The following is a 23830-nucleotide window of genomic DNA, read 5'->3' as shown; positions in this document are numbered from 1 at the left end:
CTTAGGCAAGGATTAATCCTGCAGCTGTTGCTGCCCAGTTTTCTTAACAGCCACTTGCAAAGGGCTTTATCCTTGTACCTTTGGGAAGGGCCAGTCAGTTACGTATCTGGGATTTTGCTTAGAGAAGTCTTTCCAAGAATGCTGAAAAGCTGGAGGAGAAAAAAAAATTACACTTACAGATTTGTTGATAGAATCTTGTTTACCATATTCAGACCAATATCTTAAAATACAATACCTAATTATTTTCCCAATTGTATTTGTGGGTCCTGATATAATGCTCAAGGTCCATAGTGCTGCTTTCTTTAGGTGAGATATCTGCAGTGCTGTTATTACATTATACTCAAACGTCCCTCGTTTTCCAGACTAGATGTTTTTAATGAAAAATGAAAATCATATCCTTATGTCAGAAGTTCAGCTGATTCAGTCTTCATTCTCTTAATGCCTCTGGACCTGATGAGTCTCCTCATATTACTGTTGTTGTTGTTGTTATACAATGTAGGCATAACAACTAATAATGGACAGTAGGAAAAACCATAGAGAAATAAATAATTTGGAAAGAAGGCCACAAATATTTCCAAACAGCTAACACAGTTCCCCAAAAGGGAGGTAATAACACACAGGATCATTGCAGAAAACTCTCCAAAATTTCCAGTGAACTGAATACATCATGAGACCAACATCTCAAAAACAGATCTCTTCTTGCATGTTTCTTCAGGCCTGCAAAGGGGAGCTCACACACTCCAGCAGCCCTTCAGCTGCCTGCCATACCGACTGTGGGAGCTCCGTGAGCGCCTAATGCTCAGCTGATGGCACTGCAAAACGCATGCTTAGATTTGGGCTTCTCCTTTTCCCTCCGAAGCCCTTCGTTGTAAGAGCTAGTTTCAGGAAGGTGGCTGTGCAGAGCTACAGCAGAGCGGTGGGACAGAGACAACCCGCCCCACTCTGCAACACAGCTACCCCTCGCAGCCACTGAGCACTCATGCCCACCGAAAGCAAGAACAGGAGTTTTCCAGGGTAAGGATGGAGAAAAGCAGCTTGGGATCTGGCCTGTCGTAATAGCTACTGTTACAGGATCCTCAGCAGCAATCATTGTTATTGAGAAGGATGGAGATCGTTCTCTAGCATTTCTTTCTGCCTCAGCCAAATACTTCCTGTTAACTGCTTTTTTAGAGATTTTTTGTTAAACTAAATAAATCATTGAGTATAGACCCTCTACACATACTAATTTATATGCAGCCCTTTGTTGAAGATAAGGCCTTTGTTTCTGCCACCAATGCTTCTTCACTACATTAATGACAAATCACCCAGCATATTCTTTTCCATAAGACATTTATATCTATATTGTCCTACAAATCTTAAGACTAGTCCCTCTCTCAAGTACCTTTGGTCAGCTGCATCCTTTTTTAAAAAAAATGATTCTTGCTTTCTTTGCAAGATGATAATTTTACATGGCTTGGAGCAATGGTTGCTGGAGATATGCAATGCAATCCTAAGATTGTAAAACAACAAAAATGGGATAACTGAGCAGAGTTGAAAGTTATATCTGTACTGATTGTATGAAGTTCCCTTCTGTATAAGAAATTCCTCATGTCTGCTGGGCACCTGGGTTAGCTAAGCCAAGCCTGCAAGCCTCCACCACACTCACCTACCAAAACTCCACAGTGTGTCCAAGCCCAAAAGGGCTATCCTTCACATTACGTTCCAGGATTAACACTCCTAGCATGCAGCACAGCAGTACCCATATCCTAGAGCACAGAAAGGTCTTGTACACCCGACTTTCAGTCCATGGCCTGGCACACATGCAGGAGCTATCACATTTTGTGCATCCAGGGTCTGAGCACAAGCTTCCAGAGCCTGCTGCCTGCCTCCCATCACCAATATCCCCAAGATTATCCCTGGGGTATCAGTGACCTAAATACACTGGTTTGGATTTGAAAGTTGTTTTTGTTTTTGATGTTGCTGAGTCTCTAAAACCAGCACACGTAACAAACTGCCTATTTCCAAGCAGCGGTTGTGTAATTTTGCTCCCCACCCCCAGAGATGTTGCCTGCCATTCATTTAATGGGCTCAGTTTCACTGGGAAGTGCCTGGAGGAACCTTTTAGCTCCCTAATTAGCAACAGAAGGGGCCAGTCCTTGCCAGAGGTAGCAGTGAAACATTTGTGAGGTCTTCCGACAATAAGGGAGACAGAGAAGGGGCCATTTCCAGCTGGGAAAACAGTAACTTTTCTTCAGCATACAGTGCAGAACAGAGGACTAAAGAGATGTTAGGGGGAAGGTATATTCAGAAATGAGAATGGGCTTTCTGCGCAAGAAAGGAGCATTTGTGGAGGGGGAGGAAGAGGTTGGAGAGATTGTCCTGGGCTCTCCCAAGCTGTTCATTGCTCCTGCAATCCGACTTTTATGTAATATACCATGGAGCAGCACAGAGGCCTCATGGACTGGCTACCGGTGAGGGCAGGAGCAAGGTGTTGCTGCCGTCTGCTCTCAGATGTTTGAGCTGGCTCTTGTTAGTAAGATTCAGGAATTAACAGCTTGGAGGTGCTTAGGAGCTCAGTGTTTCCTCCAGGGCCGTGATCACTGAGGCTGAGCACAGAGCCTGCCATTCAGTGCCAGAGTAGACTTTGGTACCAAACAAATCTCCCACCAACCAGCTGAATGTCCTGAGACCTCACTGGAAAGGTGAAAACTTTGCTTGTCCATTGCAAGTAGGGCGATGTGCTGGGGGCTTTTCCTTAACCCCAAGGACACAGCCACACGTGGTAAGATCTCCAATTTTTCCCATCTAATCCCATCTCTGGGCATGGCTTTTTTCATGCAATACCAGTTGGAAAGAGTTGCATGTGCATGGACAGTCCCAGCTTGGACCTGTTGGACCATGGGGACCATTTTCCTTCAGAAGTCATGCAGGGAAATACAGCATTCAGTGTCTTTGGCCTGTAGGAGCAAAGATACAGCATAACACATGAAATCCTTGTTAGCCTTAGGACCTTCCTTAAAAGCAAAGGAAGAACATAACGTTCAAAGACAGAGTGATGCCATGGGGCAAGCAGGGTTTCGGGAACCTGGAAGAGCACAGGAGAGATCTGAAGCTTCCAGTTGTCCTGCCCTGCAACATCACTGGCCAGCAGCTCACTGGTAGTGGCCACCGACCAGAAAAAAAGAAGAGAGCTGGTCCCTGGTATAAGTCAGGAGACCATATTCACAAAGATCCCCTGTTAATGAGCACCATTTGCTTTCTAGTAATGCTTAAGACAGTGAACCTGATTTTGTGCATGCAAAAGGAAAATTACGCAGCAATGCCTTCATGCTGTAAGATGATGACTTGATGATCTTAAAAGGTCTTTTCCAACCTCAACAATTCTATGAATCTTATGATTCTGTGAAGGGCAGTGCATTACAGTTGGGGCCATATATCCCAGCAAGGGCCTTGCAACGGCTCTAAAGGTCAGAATAATCATTTCCAAGTTGCCACAGCATCTCAAGCTATAAAAGAGCTACGTTCAAAGGTTTTGTGCTCCATTCTTACCCCTGTTCAATAGCCCATTTCATAATGAGAAGTCACCAGCTTTCCTCCCCGTGTTTCAGGTTTCAGTATTAATGGCATTGATGAGGCTTGGATTATGATTACGTGAAACTGGCAACGAGAAACACATAAAGTCCAAAATAGAAAAAAGCCCAAATAGAAAAAAAAGTTGTATTACTGGTGCTGCGAGCTCCTCTTTCCCACAAGAGGGCACCCAGTATTTGCAGAACTACTGCTTGGCCTTTGGGTGCTTTCTCCAGCAGCAGGTCACACCGTACCAGCAGTAGCGAACGGTCCGGGAGAGCTGGCAGGTTGTGTTGTGTTTGGCTCCTCCTGCTTGTATCCAGCTGTTAAACCAGCTGAAAAAATACATTACGGTAACATTTCCATGTCTGTATTTTCTATCATTGCTGCAGGGGTGATCCTGCAGATCAGTGACAAGAGCAAGAGAAAAGCATAGGAAACAAGCTTTCTGTTAGTATGTGATTTGTGCAATGGGAACATATGAAAGCCCTTTATAAAATGATGCCTGTCACACAGGGACTGTGGGATGGCAGCATTTGGAAGTTTAGACAGAGGTGCAATAGTGAGATTCAGTGTATCAAATTTTATTCTCTCTCCTTTTGGTTTTGTTTTGTTTTTTTTTCCCATGCCAGAGTAGCAGCTGAACCAGCAAAAGCACAGCACTGGGACAGAGGTAGAATTTTTTCTAATAGTGCTCCGAAGGGGCTTTTTAAAAATGGGTTTGCTAAGACGTCTGCCATTAAGAATAAGGGATCCTGCCCCAATGCAGGGAGATGCTCTGAGACATTTTTGCAGGTCCTTTCCTGTGGGATTCCCCTTTCCATTTATGAGACATGCATCAAAATCTCGTGGGAGGCAGCCTTGCTGTCTCCAGCAAGCAGTTTCTGCCTGAATTTGTGCATTTTGGCCTCGAGAGGTTGTAAGAGAGGAGGGGAAAAACCCCTTGCTTTCCACTGCTGCTGCATCCCAGGATGGAATTTCCTCCGGGAACCCTTTGATCTCTGCTCACCAGCACTCACACAAAACTCCTGCACATACCCTGCATTTCAGTAGATGGGATCCTGGCATCCCAGCTGTTTCAGATTTATCGGGGGTGAAGGTGGTGGTGAAGTGTTGCCTTTTAGCCCCAGGGTATTAGTGGCCTTGGTGTGTCACCTTGTATCTTAAGTAAAAGCCATTCTGACTTTCCCAAGCTTTTTATACAGAAAGCAGCAACTTCTGTCTTTTCTTTGTAGCTGTAACTAGCTCTGCTGGCTCTTCTCCCACATTCCTGGTATAGATAAATTCACTCACAGCTGTTTAAGCCAGTCCTTCCTCCACCAGCCTTTATGCTTTTTCCCAGTGCTAAGTAAGAAACAGAATTTCCTCGAGGTCTCTTTTGTCTACTGAAGACATCACAGCCTGCAGTACCTCAACCTGGCTCTTTACAGGGTCCTCAGCTACCTTCCACATGGGTTGTAGTTCTTTCCCCTTGTTGCTAATAATTCTCTTGTCTTCTGACTATAGTCCCTCTGCAATCAGCGATATCATCTTCCAAGAGGCCTCAAAAGAGCTGGTTTTGTTTGGGAAATAGAACCTTAAAGCTAAGTAATCCCAGATGGATGTAACCAGAAATAGCTGTGGTGTAGCAATAAACTGAACTTTGACCAAATGAAGGATTTACAAGCTTTTCTTCCTGATGACTCTTTTTTGATGGCACAGTGGCTGCATATGAAGTCACGGTATGAGACCTAACCATCACAGAGCTCACTGGTGGTGGTACTTCGCTTAGAGCGTTGCATGGAGATAGGAATCATTTTCTCTCACAGTAAGATGTAGCTATTCCTGGACTGAAGCACAGCAAGGACACAATTTAGGAAAAAGAAGCCTTTACCTAGTAAGATTTTACTAATCATGAAGGAAATGAAGTCTAAAAATGAGCTAAAACAAAGCATTGATTTCTGTGGAAAATGAAAAGCAACTTTTCCTTTTTTGTTTGGGCTGCTGCAGATCACAGGTGCACATGGAATAGAGCCACACGATGCACAGGTCAGAAGGGGCACATGGAGGTCAGCTCATCGCAGCTTCTGCTCAGAGCAGGTTCAGGTAGATCAGGTTGCTCAGTGCCTTGTTCCTGTCAAATTTTGATTGCCTTTAAGGATGGAGATCCCACATCCTCTCTGGGCCCCTGTCCCAGTGTCTGAATACCTCCATGGTGAACTAATTTTTCCTCACATCTAACCAGAATTTCCCTCCTTGCAATTTGCGTCCATTGCCCTTTGTTCTTGGTCCATTTTTCCTACACTCTCCACTAGGTAGATGTAGACAGCAGTAAGACCCCACCTTTTGCCTTCTCTCCTCCAGGCTGAACAAGCCCAGGTCTCTCTGTCTCTCCTTGTACACCACATGGCTCCAGCCCCCCAGCAGCCTGGTGGCCCTGACCACCAAGGGTGGGCAGCCTCACTCCAGCCTTTCCTCTGCCAGCAAGGCCAGAACTGGACATGGCACTCCAGATGTGGTCCCACAAGTGCTGAAGAGAGCGAAGGATCACCTCGCTCAGCCTGCTGGCTAACACGCTTGCTGTCTAGCCCTGTACGCACTGGCCTTTGCTGCACCTTGTTGACTCAGGCTCAGCTGAGGACCTCAGGCCAGGCTCTGCAGAGCTGCTTTCTGTGCATCTGGCGTCCAGCCTGTGCTGATGCACGGAGCTATTCCCTCCCCGTGCAGGACTTGGCATTTGTCTCTTGCTGAACTTAATCTGCAAGTGCACGCTTAGGCAATAGGTGGCACTGATGGTTGGTGTAGCTTGCATTGTCACCAAGAGAGTGTCGCTGCGGAAGAGAAAGCCAGCAGAGGAGACACCTGGGTTGTTTCGCTGGGAGCTGTGGCTAGGCGAGGAGGAGCGGACATGTGGCAGGAGATGCTTCCAAACGCCTGGTGAGATCTCTTTGGCACAGGGAGGAGGGACTCTAAACAGGGGTCCCCAGGGTTGGGGCAGGAGAAAGGCCCTGTGGGGTCCACCAGGCCATCGGTGGGTGGGAGCATGCAGCTGAGCTTCCCTGAGCATGGGTAGGGAGGAGGCTTTATAAGACTGAGCCTTGTTCTGTGCCACTCAGAGAGCTGTTTCTGGGACATGCTTGCTTTGTTAGCAGTGCCGAGTTTGTGCTGTTGCCGTGATAACTGGTTTCATGCCTCTGACTCACTAAAATCCAGGATGTAAGTGCAGGGGATTGTTATTACTTGTTGCATAAGCTACTCAGCCTCCAGGGAGGTGGAGGCTGACACTGTTTACTCTTAGGAGCTCTTGGTCTTCTTTGTCTGGGAGTGGTTTCAGGAGATACTTCCTTAAAAATCACATAGACTGTCTCAGAGATCAATTACCCAATTGCCTTCACTACTGCTGGGGTGTCCAGTACAGGCACTGTGTTCTGCATCACAGGTAGCAGTGGGAAAGGGTACTAGGCAAAAAGAAACACCCAGTGAACTTGGTTTTTCATGGAGTTTCCTGTCCTTTTTAGTTTTTTTTTGTCTCAAGGCATCATAATTATGACACCAAACAGCTCCCTCATCTAGCTGCCTTCCACAAGGCAGAGTAACAAGACTTTCTCTGTTGCTTCTAAGTTTTTGGTAGATTTTAGATTCTGCTTTTCTTGCAAAAGAATCTACCAGGCTAAAAGAGAACCAAAGAGGATGTTTTCTTTTTCTTGCGGGCAGATGAGACCTAAAAGCTTGGTATCCAGTCAGGAGTAGTTGGAAGTAGCAAAGGTACAGCAGCTCACTGAACCTGAACAGGGAAGGGTCCCACAAGCTGCTCCTCATGCCAGCCCTGGGCAGGACGAGTACCACGTGGCTGGCAGCAGAGTAACCCTTGAGCTTGGAAGTCCCCTGCCAAGGCTGGGCCCCTATCGCTACACAGCTGCCAAAATAAACTATTTACTTGGCTGAAGTAACACAGCCCTCTGTAGGATGAAACACCGCAAGGACACCTACCCAGTTGTTCAGTGCCTTTTATCTAAATTGTGCTGAAGGAGGGAATATTATGGTGACAAACTATCTAGCTAAAACACAGCCCAGAAACACTGTCTCTGTTGCCAGCCAGCTGAACAGCTTGTGATCCCATGGCTGCGCAGTAAATGGTGCTGGCAGGGGATGTTCCTTGCACCATCCCCAAGGGATGGTACCATTCAGACAACACTATCAGACTAAGAATCTTTCCCACCCCACCCCCACCCCCATTTTCTAGGGATGGCATCTTGTCCCGGATCAGGTAAGTGAAATAGCTGCTCTGTGCTGAGGAGTTCACTTTTTATTAGCACCTGGGTTGGGGCACAGCATAGTCCCTTCCATACCCTGTATGACAAAAAATCTTCATTCACAGTCTTCTTTGAGCCCCCTGCAATAGCCCCAGACAGCTCTGCTAATCCCCAAGGGAAGCCGGAGAGCTTGAGGCACAGGTCAGAGGGATGGGAAGGGACACTACATTTAGGACTGATTGCTGAAGGGTTTGAACGGTTTTAAAACATTGCTGTCTGCCTGTTAAATCCAGCTCTGGTGCCTTAGCTCCCACACCTCAAGAAAGTCTGAAACTTTGCTGTCTAGGTAAGAAAAAGAGGCACCAGACAGGCAAGTTGAGACCTTTACCTATGGACAGCTATGGTGGAGGGCTAGCGTTGCCCTAAAAGATGACTGAATCTGTAGGGGAGCTATGTATATAGCACAGTCAAGGGGCATGTCTAGCACATCCAGCTGTCTCCAGCAGCTGAAAACTCTTGTCTCTGCTCCTCAGCCCACTCTGTGCAGTTTTTATTCCTGAAGCTGTCCAGGTGCTACTATCCCATTCACTTCAGTACCTGCCTTAAAACAGATAGATCCATATCCTACTGATCCTTGTCTCCCAGGGCACACCTGGTTCGTAAGGAGTGGGACAGAGAAGCCTTGTGATTAACAAGTCCTGATCAGCAAAGGCTTAAGGTCCCTAAGAAACACTGGTAGATGTAACCCTGCCACAAATCCTGCCTGCGATCTTCAAAAATAACAGAAACAGCCAGCCCCTGCTGACTGCATGGGGTTTGTTACTCACATCCAACCAATGTGACTACAAGCCTCAGCATAGTCCCTTTACCCTTGACACTTCTGTTGGGCGCAAACAATTTTATGCCTCCCCAGGTCATTTGAATGTTCTCAGAGGAATGCAGTCCTGGTCCCTGTGGCCGCTCTGAGCGTTGGAGGGATGCTGGTTTACTGGCTGAGGTCTAGACACAAGATCAAGACTATTGAAATGGGCAATGGATGGTGGGGCTCAGATGAAAGACCTCTAAAAGGGAAAGAAGATGAAAGTATCTGTCCCTTCAAGATTGAAACATCTGACAAAGAACTTGAGGTACCCGTGGCTGGGAGGTAAGGAGGGGCAGAAAGTTGCAAGGTGGAGCCAGTTCATCACCCACCTTACTGCTTTGAGGTGAGTGATGTCTTGGGGGCAATAGCCAGCGCAGGTCCGTTAGATGATGCTCTGGCTCACTGCCCTTTATGAATGGGATTTGAGCTCAGATTCACTGCAATGTCTTTATGCTTTCTGAGACCACAGACTCTCAATGCAACCTGGGGCTGCTCCTGCAGAAAGGCCATGCTTTGAGCAGCAGAATTTGACAGCAGGTCTGCAGTGGTGGAATGGGGTGGGAGGGCACCGGGATAGCAAAGGCACCAGTAGGGCAGGACTGAGGGGCTTCCGCAGAGGACAGGGTTGGAAGGGTGAAGAAGGATGGGGTCCTTCTTCCTTCTGTCCCTACAAGCCTGTCACTAATTATCTGGCCAACTAGCAGTCGGTAGCACAGGCTAAGCTGCTTGTTCTTCTCTCAGCTGGCAGTGCTGGCAAGTTCCTAGTGCCAAAAACCCTAAAGCGAGTTAGCAGTAAGGCAAGCGTAGAACCCACTACTCCTGAGTGCCCTAGGGGAACTGCTAACCTGTAGAAAAATATATTCTCCCTATAAATGATTCAGGAAGTTATACAGAGTATGGCAGTGCTTCAGGAGGGCTTGTGGTGTCCCAGAGAGAGACACAGAAGCCGGTGGAGCCAGAAGAGCCTGTTCATGCCTGCCTTAGCATAGGGCACATGCAGGCATCTGGCCAGCCTTGCAAGAGCTCCTGTCCGCAGGACCTGCATCGCCGCCTGGAGCAGGCCCGCTACACACCGCAGCTGGAAGGGGCTGCCTTCCGCTACGGCTTCAACTCCATCTACCTGCAGAAGGTGGTGGCCTTCTGGAGGAACCAGTTTGACTGGCGCAAGCAAGTGGAAATCCTGAACAAATATCCCCATTTCCGAACCACCACTGAAGGTGAGGGAGTCTCTGTGGCTTGAGCAGGTCTCACTCTGAAATGCACAGAGAGAATGGGGGGCTTTAAGAGGTTACTATATTAAGACAACAGTATGCATAACAGCTTAATGAAGGATCAGTAGTGGAGGCTATGTTATTAATAACCCTCTATAGATTAAGATCATTGCACAGTGGTGATAAGATTAGATCTGCTTGAAGATGGGCTTCATCTGGCTCTGAACCTGCACGAAATAACAATGAGGTTTTCTTCTGCTATTGCCTTGAAGCCACCTTTGAAAACTAAAATTTACCCAGGCCCTGAGGTTGGAATATCCACCACCACCACCCAGTTTAGCCAGGTGAGGTTAGCCAGACTTTAGATAAGTGATCTGCAGGTTAAACTTATATCCTGCGCTTACTTTTTCCATGTTTCTCTTTTTATCACCCACACATTTTGTAATTTAGTCATGTTTTTGCACGTGTCTTAGCTGCATTATGCTATTCATTGAAGTGCAGCTGTACTTATATACTGTAAGACCAATTTCTCAGGAGGTGGATGCTCAGTCTCCTGTGACCCCAGTAACTGGGACTGGGATCAATACCTCTGTCTGTAAGTAAAAGATGAGACACAGGTAAAATACCAGGCATGTCCTTTCAGCTAGGCATCTTCTTGCCATGGGTGGATTGTGTACCTTCTGCTGTGAATGCTAATCACAGTTTTGCCACCCTCCTTCTTCAGAGTTCGGAACAGAAACTGTGATGGAACTAAGGCTTTAATTGATCTGTCTGGATGTGTGGCAGGGATTGATATCCATTTTATCCACGTGAAGCCCTCCTATGTCCCTCACGGTCGAGCTGTTCAACCTCTGCTGATGGTCCACGGCTGGCCTGGCTCCTTCTACGAGTTCTACAAGACTATCGCTCTACTCACAGAGCCAGCTGAGCATGGCCTGAATGAGGGTGACATGGTGTTTGAGGTCATCTGCCCATCCATCCCAGGATATGGCTTCTCTGAGGCACCACACCAGAAAGGTGAGCGATGAAAAGGCGCTGTTGGAATTGCCAGGTTCTTGGAGCCTCAGTCATCCCTGGCCCTCACCAGGGAATGCAGTTTGTGAATGCAGATGCTTGGCTCTGCACTAACACCCATGTGGCTGAGGCTCTGGGGCTGCCTGTGGAGATCTGGAAGGTAATGGTAGCTGGAAACCAGGTCTGCTTTCCACTCTATCCACTTTCCACTGAATTTCCATCTTGTGTTCACTGTATTGCCAAGGAGCAAGGCAGAGCAGCATACTCATGTGCCTCTGTCAGACCATGATCTTTGGCCAGGGGATGATACACCAAGACAAACAGCTTTCCTCTCTTTCTGTTTACCTACAGGCTTTGACAGCAAAGCAACTGCTCGGAAATTTCATAAGCTGATGAATAGATTGGGCTCCAAAGGATACTACCTACAGGGAGAAGACTGGGGATCTCTTATTACCACAAACATGGCCCAGATGCTGCCACAGTGAGTAGCAAAGGGAATCAGTGCAGAGAAGGTTTCTCCAGTTCTTACCCTACCTTCTGGCTCCACGGTCCGGGTCCTGCCTTCTGTTTGCCCTGCCTCTCATCGCCTTCTGCTTTGTTTTCTCCAGGGGTATCCCCACCCCTGTGCATTCAGTCATATTCATGCGCTTTGCATTGATAGTGGTATTTGCATTCTCACGCTTTCTAAATTTCATAGAATCATAGAAGCATTTAGGTTGGAAAAGACCTTTAAGATCATTGAGTCCAACCATAAACCTAACACTGCCAAGTCCACTGCTAAACCAGGTCCCTAAGTGCCACATCTACACACCTTTTAAATACCTCAACCACTTCCCTGGGCAGCCTGTTCCAATGCTTGACAACCCTTTCAGTGAAGAAATTTTTCCTAATATCCCATCTGAACCTCCCCTGGCACAACTTGAGGCCGTTTCCTCTCGTCCTATCACTTGTTACCTGGGAAAAAGTGACCAACACCCACCCTGTTACAACCTCCTTTCCTGTAGTTTTAGAGAGCAAGAAGGTCTCCCCCAAGCCCCCTTTCCTCCAGACTAACAAGCCCAGTTGCCTCAGCTGTTTCTCATAGGACTTGTTCTCTAGACCCTTCACCAGCTCCGTTGCTCTTCTTTGGACACATCTTTCTTGTAGTGAGAGGCCCAAAACCGAACACAGTATTCGAGGTGCAGCCACACCAGTGCTGGGTACAGCATCACTGCCCTTGTCCTGCTGGCCACGCAATTTCTGACACAAGCCAGGATGCTGTTGGCCTCCCTTATCTAGGGAAGAGTTGTACAGAGAAAAATGGAGTGCTGTTTGGCTTCTCTTTCACTAGGCATGGAAGTAAGCTCTGCTGCATTTTGATTTGAGACCTCAAGGATCATCATTCTAAATCAGGAAGGAGATAAATTTAAAATTGGCAGGGAGAAAAGGAAGGAGCTCAGCCTTTCAGCAGCTGATCAGTACCATGAAGTATAGGACTTTCCTGGATGGAGATGGCACCAGCTGTACCATTTTTAACTCTCCCAAATTTTTTTTGAAATCACGATAAATGTGAAGGGCTTATGTATTTGGCTTAGTGAAATGCTTCTATTACAGCTCCCGTCAGACTTATTTTCTAGAAAATTTGGAAACAGAAAACTGCTTGATTTAACCTTCTATTCATTAACTTGATTTCAGATCTGTGAATCTTATCTTCGCTGGCAGAGAAGGTTTGAGAAGGATGATAACCGTGATGCTTGGGGCTTATATACCATGGCTCATAGGCTTTACTAGGGAAGATGTTCGACGTATGTATCCTTTCATCCAGAAGAATATACATGAACTATTGCGAGAGTCTGGATACTTACACATCCAAGCCACCAAACCAGACACTGCAGGTAATGAACCTTCTCTATATCACTATGAACTCTGTATACTGACTGCTTAAGGCATATAAAAACATAGTTGAACAAAAGCCAACCATGTTTGAGAAGCAATGAATTCTGGTGACTGAATGCAAGACATGGGGACAAGAGCTGTGTAAAAGGAAGTGAAAAGGAACCACTTAAAAAAAGATGGAGACTACAAATATCACTTTTCAAGGTCTTTTAAATGGCATACCACTTCTCTATGGCAAAGAACCCCTTTGCAAAAAGCCTCTTAAAGTAAAGCACAGGACCCTGAAATTGAAGCTTCTAGAAATAAATGTGGGTGAAAACAAGAAAAATACGATAAGCAAGTGCAATGTGAAACTTGCAGAAAGGTAGACACAGCCATAATACCTGAAGCCAGAAGCAGGATGTAGTGGGACCAGTAGATAAGGAGTCTGAAGAAAGGTATGGCCATCTCAGAAAAGTTAAATGATTTATTTGTATAATATTATCAAAGATGATGGGGTATTCCTTTATTGAAATAAACCCTCATCAGGAAAGACAGCAGAGCTCTCTCAGACTGGCATCAGGTATGGAGACCATAGAAGGAATAGCACCCCATCCTGGCATTTAACTGGAAAAGAGGAAACTCAAAGTGAAACGTCAGCTAATGCCTAGTCTGTTGCTTGAACTGATTGCAGTATCAGAGAAATAAAAGGAGACAAACCAGATACCAGGTTGGGGTTTTTTGGGTTTTCTTTTCAAAAGCCAAACAATGAAGACAGCCCCCAGAAAAACAAAGACCAGTATGTCTAGTGTCTGACCAGAAAACTAGCAGAAATGTTTTTAAAAGGAGAATTGATTTACAGGTGATAATATCACAGGGAAATCATGCTTCAAATATCAGAGCTCTGGCAGGATCAAGAAGCTGTGGATCTAGTAATGGAACATATTTATTTCCCAAAAAAGTTTTGTTGAGGTTTTTGGGTATAACATTCTCATACTCAAGGAGATTCAAATACAAGCAAAGCTTTTCAGCAGAGTACAAACCACAAAATGTGTCGCTGCGGTGAAGCTCTGCCAGCTGACTGTGGCAATTACTAGAGTCAGGAGGTTTTTATAGAATTTCCCCAGGACTTTTTTCAAAAAGGCACTTAATTAATGTCCTCTAGGTTTGCAGTGTATGTTCCCATAGGGACTGCAGCTTTTTCCTCAGGAGCTAGTACATACACCACGGGTCTGGGCAAAGGAGGTCTTCAAGAGCAACATCACTTACTCTTACATGCCACGTGGAGGGCATTTTGCTGCCTTTGAGGAACCAAAGCTTCTGGCACAAGACATCATGCACTTTGTCAGAAAGGTGGAACAGCTGTGAACATGCACTTTAGATACATATATAGAACAGAAGCAAGTTGTTCTGCCACCAGCAGAACCTTTACTTTGAGGGATCAAATAAATCCAATGTAATCACATAGAGAAAACAACATTTCATGTTGATAATCATTACAGTACTAAAATAGTTAATGACGCTCTAAAGCTTTTCTAAAGAATAAAAGAAAAAACCCCAAATTAAGCAGCTTGCCTTCTTTCACTCCCGGCACCATATCATTGCTGCACTCATAGTTCAAGTGTCACAGAATACATAAACAGTTTACTGCAGTAACACTGCACTCATCTGGGGAAGAGAGTAGAAAGAAACCGGCCCCTTGATCCTTTAGAACTAAGGCTTCTGTTTAAAAGCTTCTTTAAACACTTGAGTGCTAGCGTCTGAAATATGCATTACAAGCAGCTTTGGTGGAAGTGTAAAGGGTTTTGTTCTCCTGAGCACAAACACTCCTACGTTCAAGTTATATTTCATTCAAGAGACCAGGAATTACATATTCAAGTGGGCAGCTGCACACAAGGCAGCTTTCTTCATTCTAACAGTTTTTCCCCCTATGGGTAGCTTTAGCAGCTGCTACGCTATGTAAACAGATGTTTAATGGATAATAAGGCAGAGACAGCATTCCTAGTGTGCTCCAAGCTCAAAAATACCAACTTAATTTTCTCTTAGTTCTTTATCATTCCATTCCAAATGGTAAAGTTAAAATATGCACCAAGCGTAGCAGGTTACTTCAACCTTTACCCTCATTTCAAATGATTCTTATCACACCATCGTGCAATTTTTGCTAGCAAGAAGCTGCAAGCAACCTTGCTACCAGTAGGCTCGAGTTTCTCTTCAAACGGGATAGAGCTGTTTGGAGCTGTTAAGCTCACTACATTACAGACACGTCTAAGTAGCTGACTGAAGGTTAAGTCCAGCAGACACCTAGCTTTGACACACTGTGCAAAGCTCTCAAGTGTTTCTCACCCTCCCTCCTTCTCCCATTCTGCACTAGACACCAGGCCAGAAGAAAGGGCTCGAGTTCTGCTCCCAAGTAATACGTTCTGACTTTGAACAGGAATTTGACAAGTAAAGATAGCGCTGAACTTGATCACACTCGCCTCACCGCCTCTTCACATTTCATAAACATTTAAGAGTCTAAGACTTAGAAGTAAAAGCAAGCAAGAAACTAACTTTTATTGTTGTTGTCTTAAGTGAGAACAAGCTAGCATATTGGGACAGGAGTCCTATGCAGGAGCGGGCTGGAAACTAATGAGAGAAACAACTAGGTATTGTGAAGGAGAATAGGAAAGATAAACATGGTTATCTAGTGTTTAATAGGTGTCTGCACGCTTGTAGAGATATATAGCTATGTAACTGCATGAATGATTCCTGCCCTGAGCCTGGTGGCGCATACAGCTGCGGTTTGTGTCCTGGCTCAGAGATGTAAATAGGGGCTTCTCTGTTTTGGTGAAAGTGTTTCTCTTTGCATAAAAAAAGAGGGAATGAAGGGAGTGACCCCAGAGGTATGTTCAGAGAAGGCATGCTATGTTTCGAACTTTTTGACTGAACCAGTTCTTGTTTGGTGTGCCCTTCCACCTATGTATAATGTTAATCCAAAAGAAGATGATATTGTTTACACTTTGAATGTCGATCATTGTCTTTCTGTTGATGCTAATGTAGTAGGAGGCTATGATTGGGAACGTATTGCAGCGGTTCTTCTCTTATCCGGAGTAACAGCAGGGAAAGCATTAAAGAGTTAAATCACCTTGTTTGGTAGGCGGTTAAGCATGTGAGTCAAAATTGCCGCTGCTTTTTGTTGTTGGTTCAAGGACATGGCTGTGAGGATTTTGATGGTATGCGCTGCGTGGATTTTAGGCACCCCATTGCAGCAACATGTTATCAAAATCTGAGAAAATGTCAGCCTTTTTGGCATCCATTCACTCAATTGGGAGTATTGTTTGTTTGCTATTACCTTGGTTGCTGTCATGTTTGCAAGGGCCCTGCAGAACATGGCAAACCTGGTACTAGCTGTTCAAAAACAAAAAGGGGAAATTGTAAAATTGTACGGAACAGAGACAGTGGGTTATTTTGCCATTGATAATGTGTCTTAGTTGCTTTTTTATTTGTTCTATTACTTATACCTTGTTTTTACTCGTTCGGTTTCAAAGGTTCTTTTTGTGCAACAGGAAGGGGGAGATGCAGGAGCGGAGCGGGCTGGAAACTAGGACCATGCGTGGCAATCCGTTAGCTGAGGGGAATGTGCTCGAGCTTGTCTAGACAACGATTAACATGATGAGGCATGTTTACAGAGCACAGGGGAGTGGGGGACAGATGGCGCCAAGGATGGCGCCAAGGAAAGGTAACACCTTGTTGTTAATTGACGGCAGTTAACCACCAATCGGGGATTGCCTAGTATGCAAGGCTTAGCTTCAAGAACCAATCTGTTTCAAACGCGCAGCTTCTGAAAGTGTATAAAAACGCGTGCTTCTGTACAATAAATTGACATTTGCTTGCATCAAGCTGTGTCCCGTCTCTTCATTCGCCGCAGGGGCGTGTGGGCTAACAGCAATTTCATGGGTGAAAAAGAAGGAAAGCACTGAGTCCATAACACAAATTAGTAATAAGCTATTTCTTCTTGCAGCTCCCATCACCTTTGGCTAATAACAATCTTTGACAGCAAAGTAACGATTAAAGTCCTCAGGACCAAATTTAACCCACTGACCATGAAGTGGCAAATGAATCCGCTCTTGTGGCTGAAGTCAAGAATGGCCAGTGGTACCAAAGGGACCGATGTTTCTGTGTGTTAGTTCTAGGGAATCATGCTCTGCATTTCAGTTATGGACTACGTATTGCTGGCTCTGCCCTGAGTTACGGATGATACACTAAAAACCTCACCTGTCCCACCATCAGGTAGTCATGGTCTTCTGGCACTCTCGCTGCACAGGGGGAGAGAAACCCAGATTCATTTCACTGAAGTAATGCAAAAGACAACCTCAGGAATGCCGAGAAGAATTTTTTGTGAAGTGGACATTTTTCTGGATTTTTCAGATTTGCATTCAGTATGCTTTACTTAAGTTTTAGCTGTTTACACTGAGCAACATAATTCTTAATAAATTATTACCGAGGGGAAAAAAAATGCAAAGCCTCTTGGGAAGACGACAGCATGAGGTTACTAGAATCGCAGGCCGTTAATTCCTTGGGTAAAGCAACATCCTTCTGTGGTGCTGGATTTAGCTTTGATGACAACATTGACAAAATTTCTGCTTCTGGTTTAATTTGAAGTGTGAAACTCTGTTAGCCACCCCACCCAAACACCATTTTCCTCACTTCAGCTATGCGGAAGAGCAGAGGGATATTACTTTCAGTTTAAAAATAGGAACGGTTTCCCATCAGTTTATTCAATTTTGCCCCCTTTCTGGAACTTACTGCGCTTTTACTTGCCTTGGTGGTTAGGGGCTGTGCTGTAAACCAAAGCAATAAGGACGACTTTAGGTAAAGAAGAGGTTTGGGTTTGTACCTTCTTGCTAAGAAATTTTACGACAACTCCAAGATAATGTATTTGAGGTCACGAAACACACAGGTGCTCAGTCTTCTCGCTACTGTCTTGCTTTGAGGGCAGCCAAGAGAGAGGAATGTCATTTTCTTCCGCCACTGCTGGTGACCTGTGGGCAAGATGCAAGCAGAGAGAGAGATCACCGCACTCTTCCTTCCCCGGCTCCCTGCTCTTCTTTGCCTGTTGGTTCGTAGCAGATTCCTGTTCTGCAGCGGTAAGGATGGTTCTGCTGGTTCCTGCAGTCTGCCTGCAGTCACAGCTGGCAGCACAAGGCTGAGGAGAGGGCAGATCTGCACCAGTGCAGCTCAGGCACCGCCTCAGAGCTGTGCCAGCGCACAGTGCAAGCACTCGCAGTGACAAAGGTGCCGCTTAAGAGTTCTGGCCTTTGTGAATATAGCTAATCTTGTTCTTTTTCTTTTTTCCTCTCTCTTTTCTTCACACACACGCACACCCCCACACCCTCCCTTAGCCAAGTAACATTGTGGTACCCAAAACATCCTGTGGCAATTAGTTCCCCGGTTTCCCTGTGATTAAGTACCTGATTTGATTTCTCCTATTTGAAAACCTCCAGTAGTCGTGCTTGCCTCCTTTACACTAACTACAACTTTACTACCTATGTTTTTATACAATAACCGCCCCTCTGAAGATTCCTTCTTCAGTATTTCCTTCCGCTGAAGCTAGCTCTTACCCTCGCTGCTGATTTTCTCTGCCCCATTTTAACCCCACCTGATCTGTTCTGGCGTGGGGATCAGAGCTGCACAGGTCTGGGGGGGTTTAGGGCAAATGTGACACAATTCCCGATTTGTTCCGCGTTCCTCTGCGCTCCTCATAAATTTGCTTTTCCTTTTGTGAACTGCCAGTGGTTTTTAAGCCGACACTTTGCAACACCTGCTCTGCCGGCAGCATTCCTCCCGGCGGGGTAAGCACCAGCCCGGTGCACCCCCGGCACATGGAGCAGCTCCCCAGCCCCCCGCTGCCCGCGTCCCCCTCTGTCCCCCCCGTCCCCTCCGTCCCCGCCACCCGCGCCCCCGTCCGTCCCCTCCGTCCCCGCCGCCCGCACCCCGCGACAGCGCAGCGGCCCGGGCAGGTCCGGCTGCTCAGCAGAACCCGCCCCCGCCCCGCCCCTCCCTGGGATGCGAGGTGTCACGTGGCCCTGCGGCCCCGCCCCCTTTCCCGCGCGCGGTCCCGGTGCGGCGGGCAGCCGTGGCGGGGCGCGGGGCTGCGGAACGCGTGCTCCCCGCTCTGCCCCGCCTGCAGCCGCTTTCCACGGCCCGGCGCCCGCCCGCGCCGTGGTTCGAGGACCTCCAGGCTGCCGCCGGGACGGCTCCGGGCTGGCGGCGGGGCCGCCCCGAGCGGCAACTTTCGGCCCCGGGCCTCAGCCGCCCGGTCGCTCACGGAAGCTAGGGGAGATGCTGGTGGCAGCGGAGCTGAGGGGCCGGCGGGGTGAGGGGACCGGCGGGGCGGAGGGGGTGGCCGAGGGGACCGGCGGGGCGGAGGGGGATGGCTGAGGGACATGGCCCGGCTGAGGGGACTTGGGGAGCTGAATGGACGGCGGGAGCTGAGGGGGATGGCGGGGCTGAGGGGGGCGGCGGGGCTGAGGGCACCGGCGAGCTGAGGGGGGGCCGGGCTGCGGCCGTGCCGTGCCGAGGGACCGGGGCGCTGCGCGGACCAGCGCCGCGGCGGGGCTGAGGGCCGGGGGCCGCGCGCGGCGGGCGGCGCCTCGCAGGCGGGGCACGTGCCGTTCGGCGCGTGGCGGGGGAAGCGGAGGAGCGGGGCGGCGGTTGAGCGCGGCGTTGGCGCCACCTACCGACACGGACGCGTCGCAGCAGCCCGTCCCCGTCAGTGCCGACACCTTCCCCGCCAGGCTGCGGCGGCTGGTCAACAGCCCGCGCTGCCGCTCCGTTCGCTGGGGCGCCTCCGGCCGGGGGCTGGTCATCAACCGGCCGCGCTGTGAGTGCGAGCTGCTGGGCGCCGGGCCGGCCGTCGCCGCGCAGCCGGGTGGCCGTGGGGCAGCGGCAGCCGCCGGTTTCTTCAAGACCACGAACTTCAGCAGCTTCATGCGACAGCTCAGTCTCTATGGCTTCCGCAAGGTGGGGGTGTTGCCGGGGAGCGGTGTGCTGGGGCCGGGCCCAGAGGGTGGACAAGGCAACGGTGGCAACGGCACCGGGCCCCTGCATCGCTTCCGCAGCCCCCACTTTTGCCGCGACCGCCACGACCTCCTCGTCCACCTGAAGCGCCTGACGAAAGGCAACAAGGCGAAGATGGCAGCGGGCCTGGATGTGACCAGCCGCCCACCCAACCGCTTCCAGCGCTTGCTTGGCACGCCACTGGCCGGGCAACCGCTGCTTCCGCCCTCGACGCTCAGCAATGCCAACAGGCCTGGTGAGTCGGAGTGGGCCGTGTGGGGCCTTGGTGGGTTTTTGAGAAGCGCTGGGTGGCATGGGATTTGGAAATCAGCACTCCCCTGAGGGAGAAGGGTTACCTGTCCTTGCCGGTGGCATCTCAGTTCAGCTGGTGTAGGGAAGCTGTCGTTGTTTATGCAGGTAGATCTGCTGCCAGTAAGCATGAGTAGCATGGTTCACATGTATTTCAGGCTGCCTGTAGACTATAGTACAGTCTCCATTGCGTACTACACTAAGAACACCCTTGCCCGATCTCTGTGGAGCTGGCACAGCTCTACCAGATGAACGTTACCGCTTCTTGCCCGTCGGTAAGGATGCCCATCAGTAGGGGTGCTTAATAAGCTGTCATTAATTGTGTGCGAAACAGTGAGTCATGTGAAGTGATAATTAGAGCATCGTGTTAGTTTTGTGCAAAGGAGGCAAGACCTGGTAGTAAGATTTTTGTCGGTTGTCTCCTGAAAAAGAATTCACAAGCTATGCAGTTTTTAAAACGGATTGCATGAGTAGGTGAGAGCTAATTAGAAAATAATACTGCTGAAAAGCCCTAGAACGTGTTTTCTTTCTTTCTAACGCTCTTTGAGAGGATCTGAGTTTTCCCAAGACAAGTCTGAGCCCTCAGGATTATTCCACACGTTTTGTATCGGCCCGAAAGCTTTGTAGCTGGCGCTGTGTAAGGCAGCTGTGAATATCTTGCTTTGCAGTGCTCTTGGGCTGCTCTAACTGTGGGCTGCTGCCAGAAGAGCACTCCTGCTTCCCATTCCTTTGGTGGCGTGTTAACTGTCATCTTCCTTGCAGCTGATACAGCAACATGTTGGTTCAGCGCAACGATCGGAGAAGACTTCAACAGCCTTTTTGTGGCTGGCTCCTGGACCCGGGTGATGCACCCCGTGGGTGCAGAGCTGTAAGGCGCGGTGTAGGAGGAGCGGCAGGACTGTGCGACCAGGGGAAGGGGAGAAGCAGTTGACGGTACTGCTCTCTGCAGCACCGGCTGGCATTTAGAGCAGAGTAGGGTATCACCATGCTCGTGGTTACTGTGTCAGGGTAGGAACTGTCATCTAATTCAAGTGGTGTTTTCCGTGATGTGTGTGGAACTGCACGTGCAATACCAAGAAAACAAAATGAAGCATCGGAGAAGGGATGGAACTTATTTCGGTAGGGAGGCTAGGAAGCATTTAAAGTAATGACTTGATGTTAACGTTGTTAAGGCTAAGGTGAGTCATTGCAGACTTCAGTGACATGTGGTTTGATGTAATGCAGACCATTGGTAAAGGAAATTATTAGAAAGAGATGACCTGTTCATTTTTTGTCCTCTGTTTTGATGGCTGCAGTTTCAGAGTTTTTGCTCTAGGAGTCTCATTTTCTAGAAAGACGAACAAGGAAAACACTGGGGTTTCTATGCAGTCAAGTTCTGACAGGCTGACAATGCACTGTTGCGCTCTGTACTGACTATTTAGGGACACGTCTTTGCTGTAAATGTGAGGTAATTTGATAGATAAGAGATACTTGTGTTTGCAAAGCGTCAGTCTGTTCCCAATGTCTTGCAGCGTGTAACGCTGTGTTAAACATTCAGGAACAATTCCTGGACAGCAACGGGAGGTGGGTAACTTGGCATCCTGTGGTGTCTTGTGTATGTGTTAGAACTAGATAATCTTCATGTCCCTATCCAAAGGTAAAATATAAACAAAAGGATTTTCATACCCCTGTTCCTTCTCTGTTTATAAATGGTGAAAGTACTGAACAGGAAATAAACGGTCCTATACGTTAAGTCTTAGCAAATCTTCAGGGTCAGCTGGTATTTATTTAGTGATTCTTAATGGTTAAATGTGAACTTGCAGAATAATGACTGTATGTTACTGATTTCTTGAATTAGCGTCCGTCAGAGGAGTGCCAGAGGTAAATGTGAGGCTATTTTTTTTAAAAAACCTTTTGAGTGAGAATTGGAAACTACAGGTCTGAGAAAGCCTGGCTTCTAGATCAACCCTATTGATGTGAACCATCCTGAAACTTGTAATTCTCATGGCTAAATGCAATCCTGCAGGGGAGTCACAAATGCAGTAGTTCTTAGAGAAATCAATGAGCGCAGGCGTTCGGGGTGTTACTGTCAGTGTTTCAAGAAAGGCCCCGAAACAGAAATTGGGCTGTCATGGTATAAAAGCAAATACCATTTCATGAAACAGTACCTGTCTGAGAGAGGAAACTGTAAAATAATAGAGAAGAATAAAAGGACTATCTAGGAAATAACAAAATGGCAAAGTCTGGCATATTTTAGTCTGCACTGAACTAGTTGAGCTGACTGAGGAAAAACTGGCTTTGAATTTTTTTTCTTGACCAAATAAATGACTTGTCATAAAGTACTTGCAAAGTCCTTTGGAGGATTTTGACATTGCCCTTCCCTTAGCTGTTTGTGAGCTGTCAGTAGTGGAGTTTGGTCAAATCTTGCTTTATGATGTCCCTTTTTTAAAATGTATTGTCTGATTTAACACACAGTACTTTCAAAATTGCTTTTGTTTGGTTTAGTAAGTTACTACACTTTCCGATGTATGGCCCATTTCTAAATATGGGTAACTCGTTACTGCCAGTTTAAGGAGGTTGAATGCTACGCAGACACCTGTGTTGGCGCTTCACTCGTGTGCCGCACAGCAGTTACTGCATGCTCGGGTCTAAGAGTACAGTCTCCTTTCTGGGTTAAGTATGCTGGAGCAAAGGCAGTCTTCCCAAATCATGTTGTAGAGCCTTGGCTCCTCATTTTGCCTTTCTTTGCCTGTGAAAACTCCTTTCCTTAACACTTGTTTCGCTTTATTTTGTACCCACTGCAGGACTGCTGACTGTAGGACAGTTTCATCAACTTTACGGTCAAGGTGTTTTCCCTCCTTACTCCTACACGGCAACCTCGTGCCGAGCCCCCAGCACTTCACCAGCACAAAGATTAGGTCCGACTCCAGTCCCTTCCACTTGGATCCAGCAGGGACCACTTGGGTTGCTGCCAGGGCAAGGGGCTTCCCCAGCTTTTCCAGATAAAGGGGCTGCCTTTCCGGTACTCCAGACGCTTCCAACGGGAGCCACGTACACACTCCAGCCTGTGGCTTCTCTTCTGCCACTTCAGCAAGGGACTCAAAGCGTTGCCGCATCCATTGCAAATTGTAGCAGCTCTGCATCTTCAGTGCCGTACTCACAAACCTGCTATCCAACAGGTATGGAAAAAAATTTCTGCATTTGCTTTTCAAAAAGAGATTTTAAAGTGAGACTTTCAAATATTTTTCTATAATACTCTGCCATGTGTATATCTCAAGTGAGAATTAGAAAGTGTCAAGTCTAAAAGGAAGATGGACCTTTAAAGCAAAAGGAGTTTCTGTTTGCTATTCGTGTCCTTCCTCCAGATTTTGCGTGTCCCCTGGTGATTTTCTGGATAGCCTTTCTGTTGAGGTGAAAGGGCGAGGAGAAAGACATTTGTCCAAAACTAGTCGGTGTGAGGCTAACTTTCATTTTTGTTTTTTCAATTAAGCAAAACTTGGACAATGATATTAAAGCACTGAGACCTTGTTAAGAAGTAGTATCCTAGGCCTTGGTCTCATGTTTTTCCAGGTTAAGGTTTTAAACCTTAAAGATCAGTCAAACGTATTGTGTAGAACAGGGGTCCTCAAACTTTCTAAACAGGGGGCCGGCGCGCGGATTAGGTGGCCGGAAGTCATCTGCGGCTGCTTGGTTTCCCCCTCCCACCCCCGGCAGGGTGGTGGTGGTGTGGGGGTTCTGTAAATACGGGGGGGCGGATTGAGGACCCTGGGGGGCCATATCTG

General features: G+C 47.5%; 2 protein-coding genes across 2 annotated transcripts; both read left to right on the top strand.

Annotated features, from left to right (window-relative positions):
- Positions 1-6337: 6337 nt before the first annotated feature.
- Positions 6338-11720, top strand: LOC129735212 (epoxide hydrolase 1-like). Its single transcript, XM_055700562.1, has 6 exons — positions 6338-6465; positions 7772-7795; positions 8695-8908; positions 9680-9860; positions 10641-10871; positions 11220-11720. The coding sequence occupies exons 1-6, from the start codon at positions 6437-6439 to the stop codon at positions 11351-11353; spliced, it is 813 nt and encodes a 270-aa protein (XP_055556537.1). The 5' UTR covers positions 6338-6436; the 3' UTR covers positions 11354-11720.
- A 934-nt stretch (positions 11721-12654) lies between these two features.
- On the top strand, positions 12655-23466 carry LOC129735194 (uncharacterized). The gene is made up of 5 exons (XM_055700549.1): positions 12655-12742; positions 18892-19045; positions 19499-19724; positions 19823-20016; positions 22853-23466. The coding sequence occupies exons 1-5, from the start codon at positions 12655-12657 to the stop codon at positions 23052-23054; spliced, it is 864 nt and encodes a 287-aa protein (XP_055556524.1). The 3' UTR covers positions 23055-23466.
- Positions 23467-23830: the final 364 nt, after the last annotated feature.

This window comes from Falco cherrug, unplaced genomic scaffold (assembly GCF_023634085.1).
Source record: "Falco cherrug isolate bFalChe1 unplaced genomic scaffold, bFalChe1.pri scaffold_58, whole genome shotgun sequence".
NCBI lineage: Eukaryota > Metazoa > Chordata > Aves > Falconiformes > Falconidae > Falco > Falco cherrug.
The sequence above is the reverse complement of the archived record's forward strand: the minus strand, read 5'-3'. Positions and strand labels throughout refer to the sequence as shown.

Excerpts from the sequence above, each read along its gene's own strand:
- LOC129735212 (XM_055700562.1), top strand. The coding sequence starts at position 6,437 with ATGTGGCAGGAGATGCTTCCAAACGCCTG. Across the intron at positions 6,466-7,771 it reads GAGATGCTTCCAAACGCCTG|GGATGGCATCTTGTCCCGGA; the intron begins GTGAGATCTCTT and ends CCCATTTTCTAG. Across the intron at positions 8,909-9,679 it reads CATCTGACAAAGAACTTGAG|GACCTGCATCGCCGCCTGGA; the intron begins GTACCCGTGGCT and ends TCCTGTCCGCAG.
- LOC129735194 (XM_055700549.1), top strand. The coding sequence starts at position 12,655 with ATGTATCCTTTCATCCAGAAGAATATACATGAACTATTGCGAGAGTCT. Across the intron at positions 12,743-18,891 it reads CACCAAACCAGACACTGCAG|CCGCTTTCCACGGCCCGGCG; the intron begins GTAATGAACCTT and ends CCCCGCCTGCAG. Across the intron at positions 20,017-22,852 it reads CAGCAATGCCAACAGGCCTG|GACTGCTGACTGTAGGACAG; the intron begins GTGAGTCGGAGT and ends TACCCACTGCAG.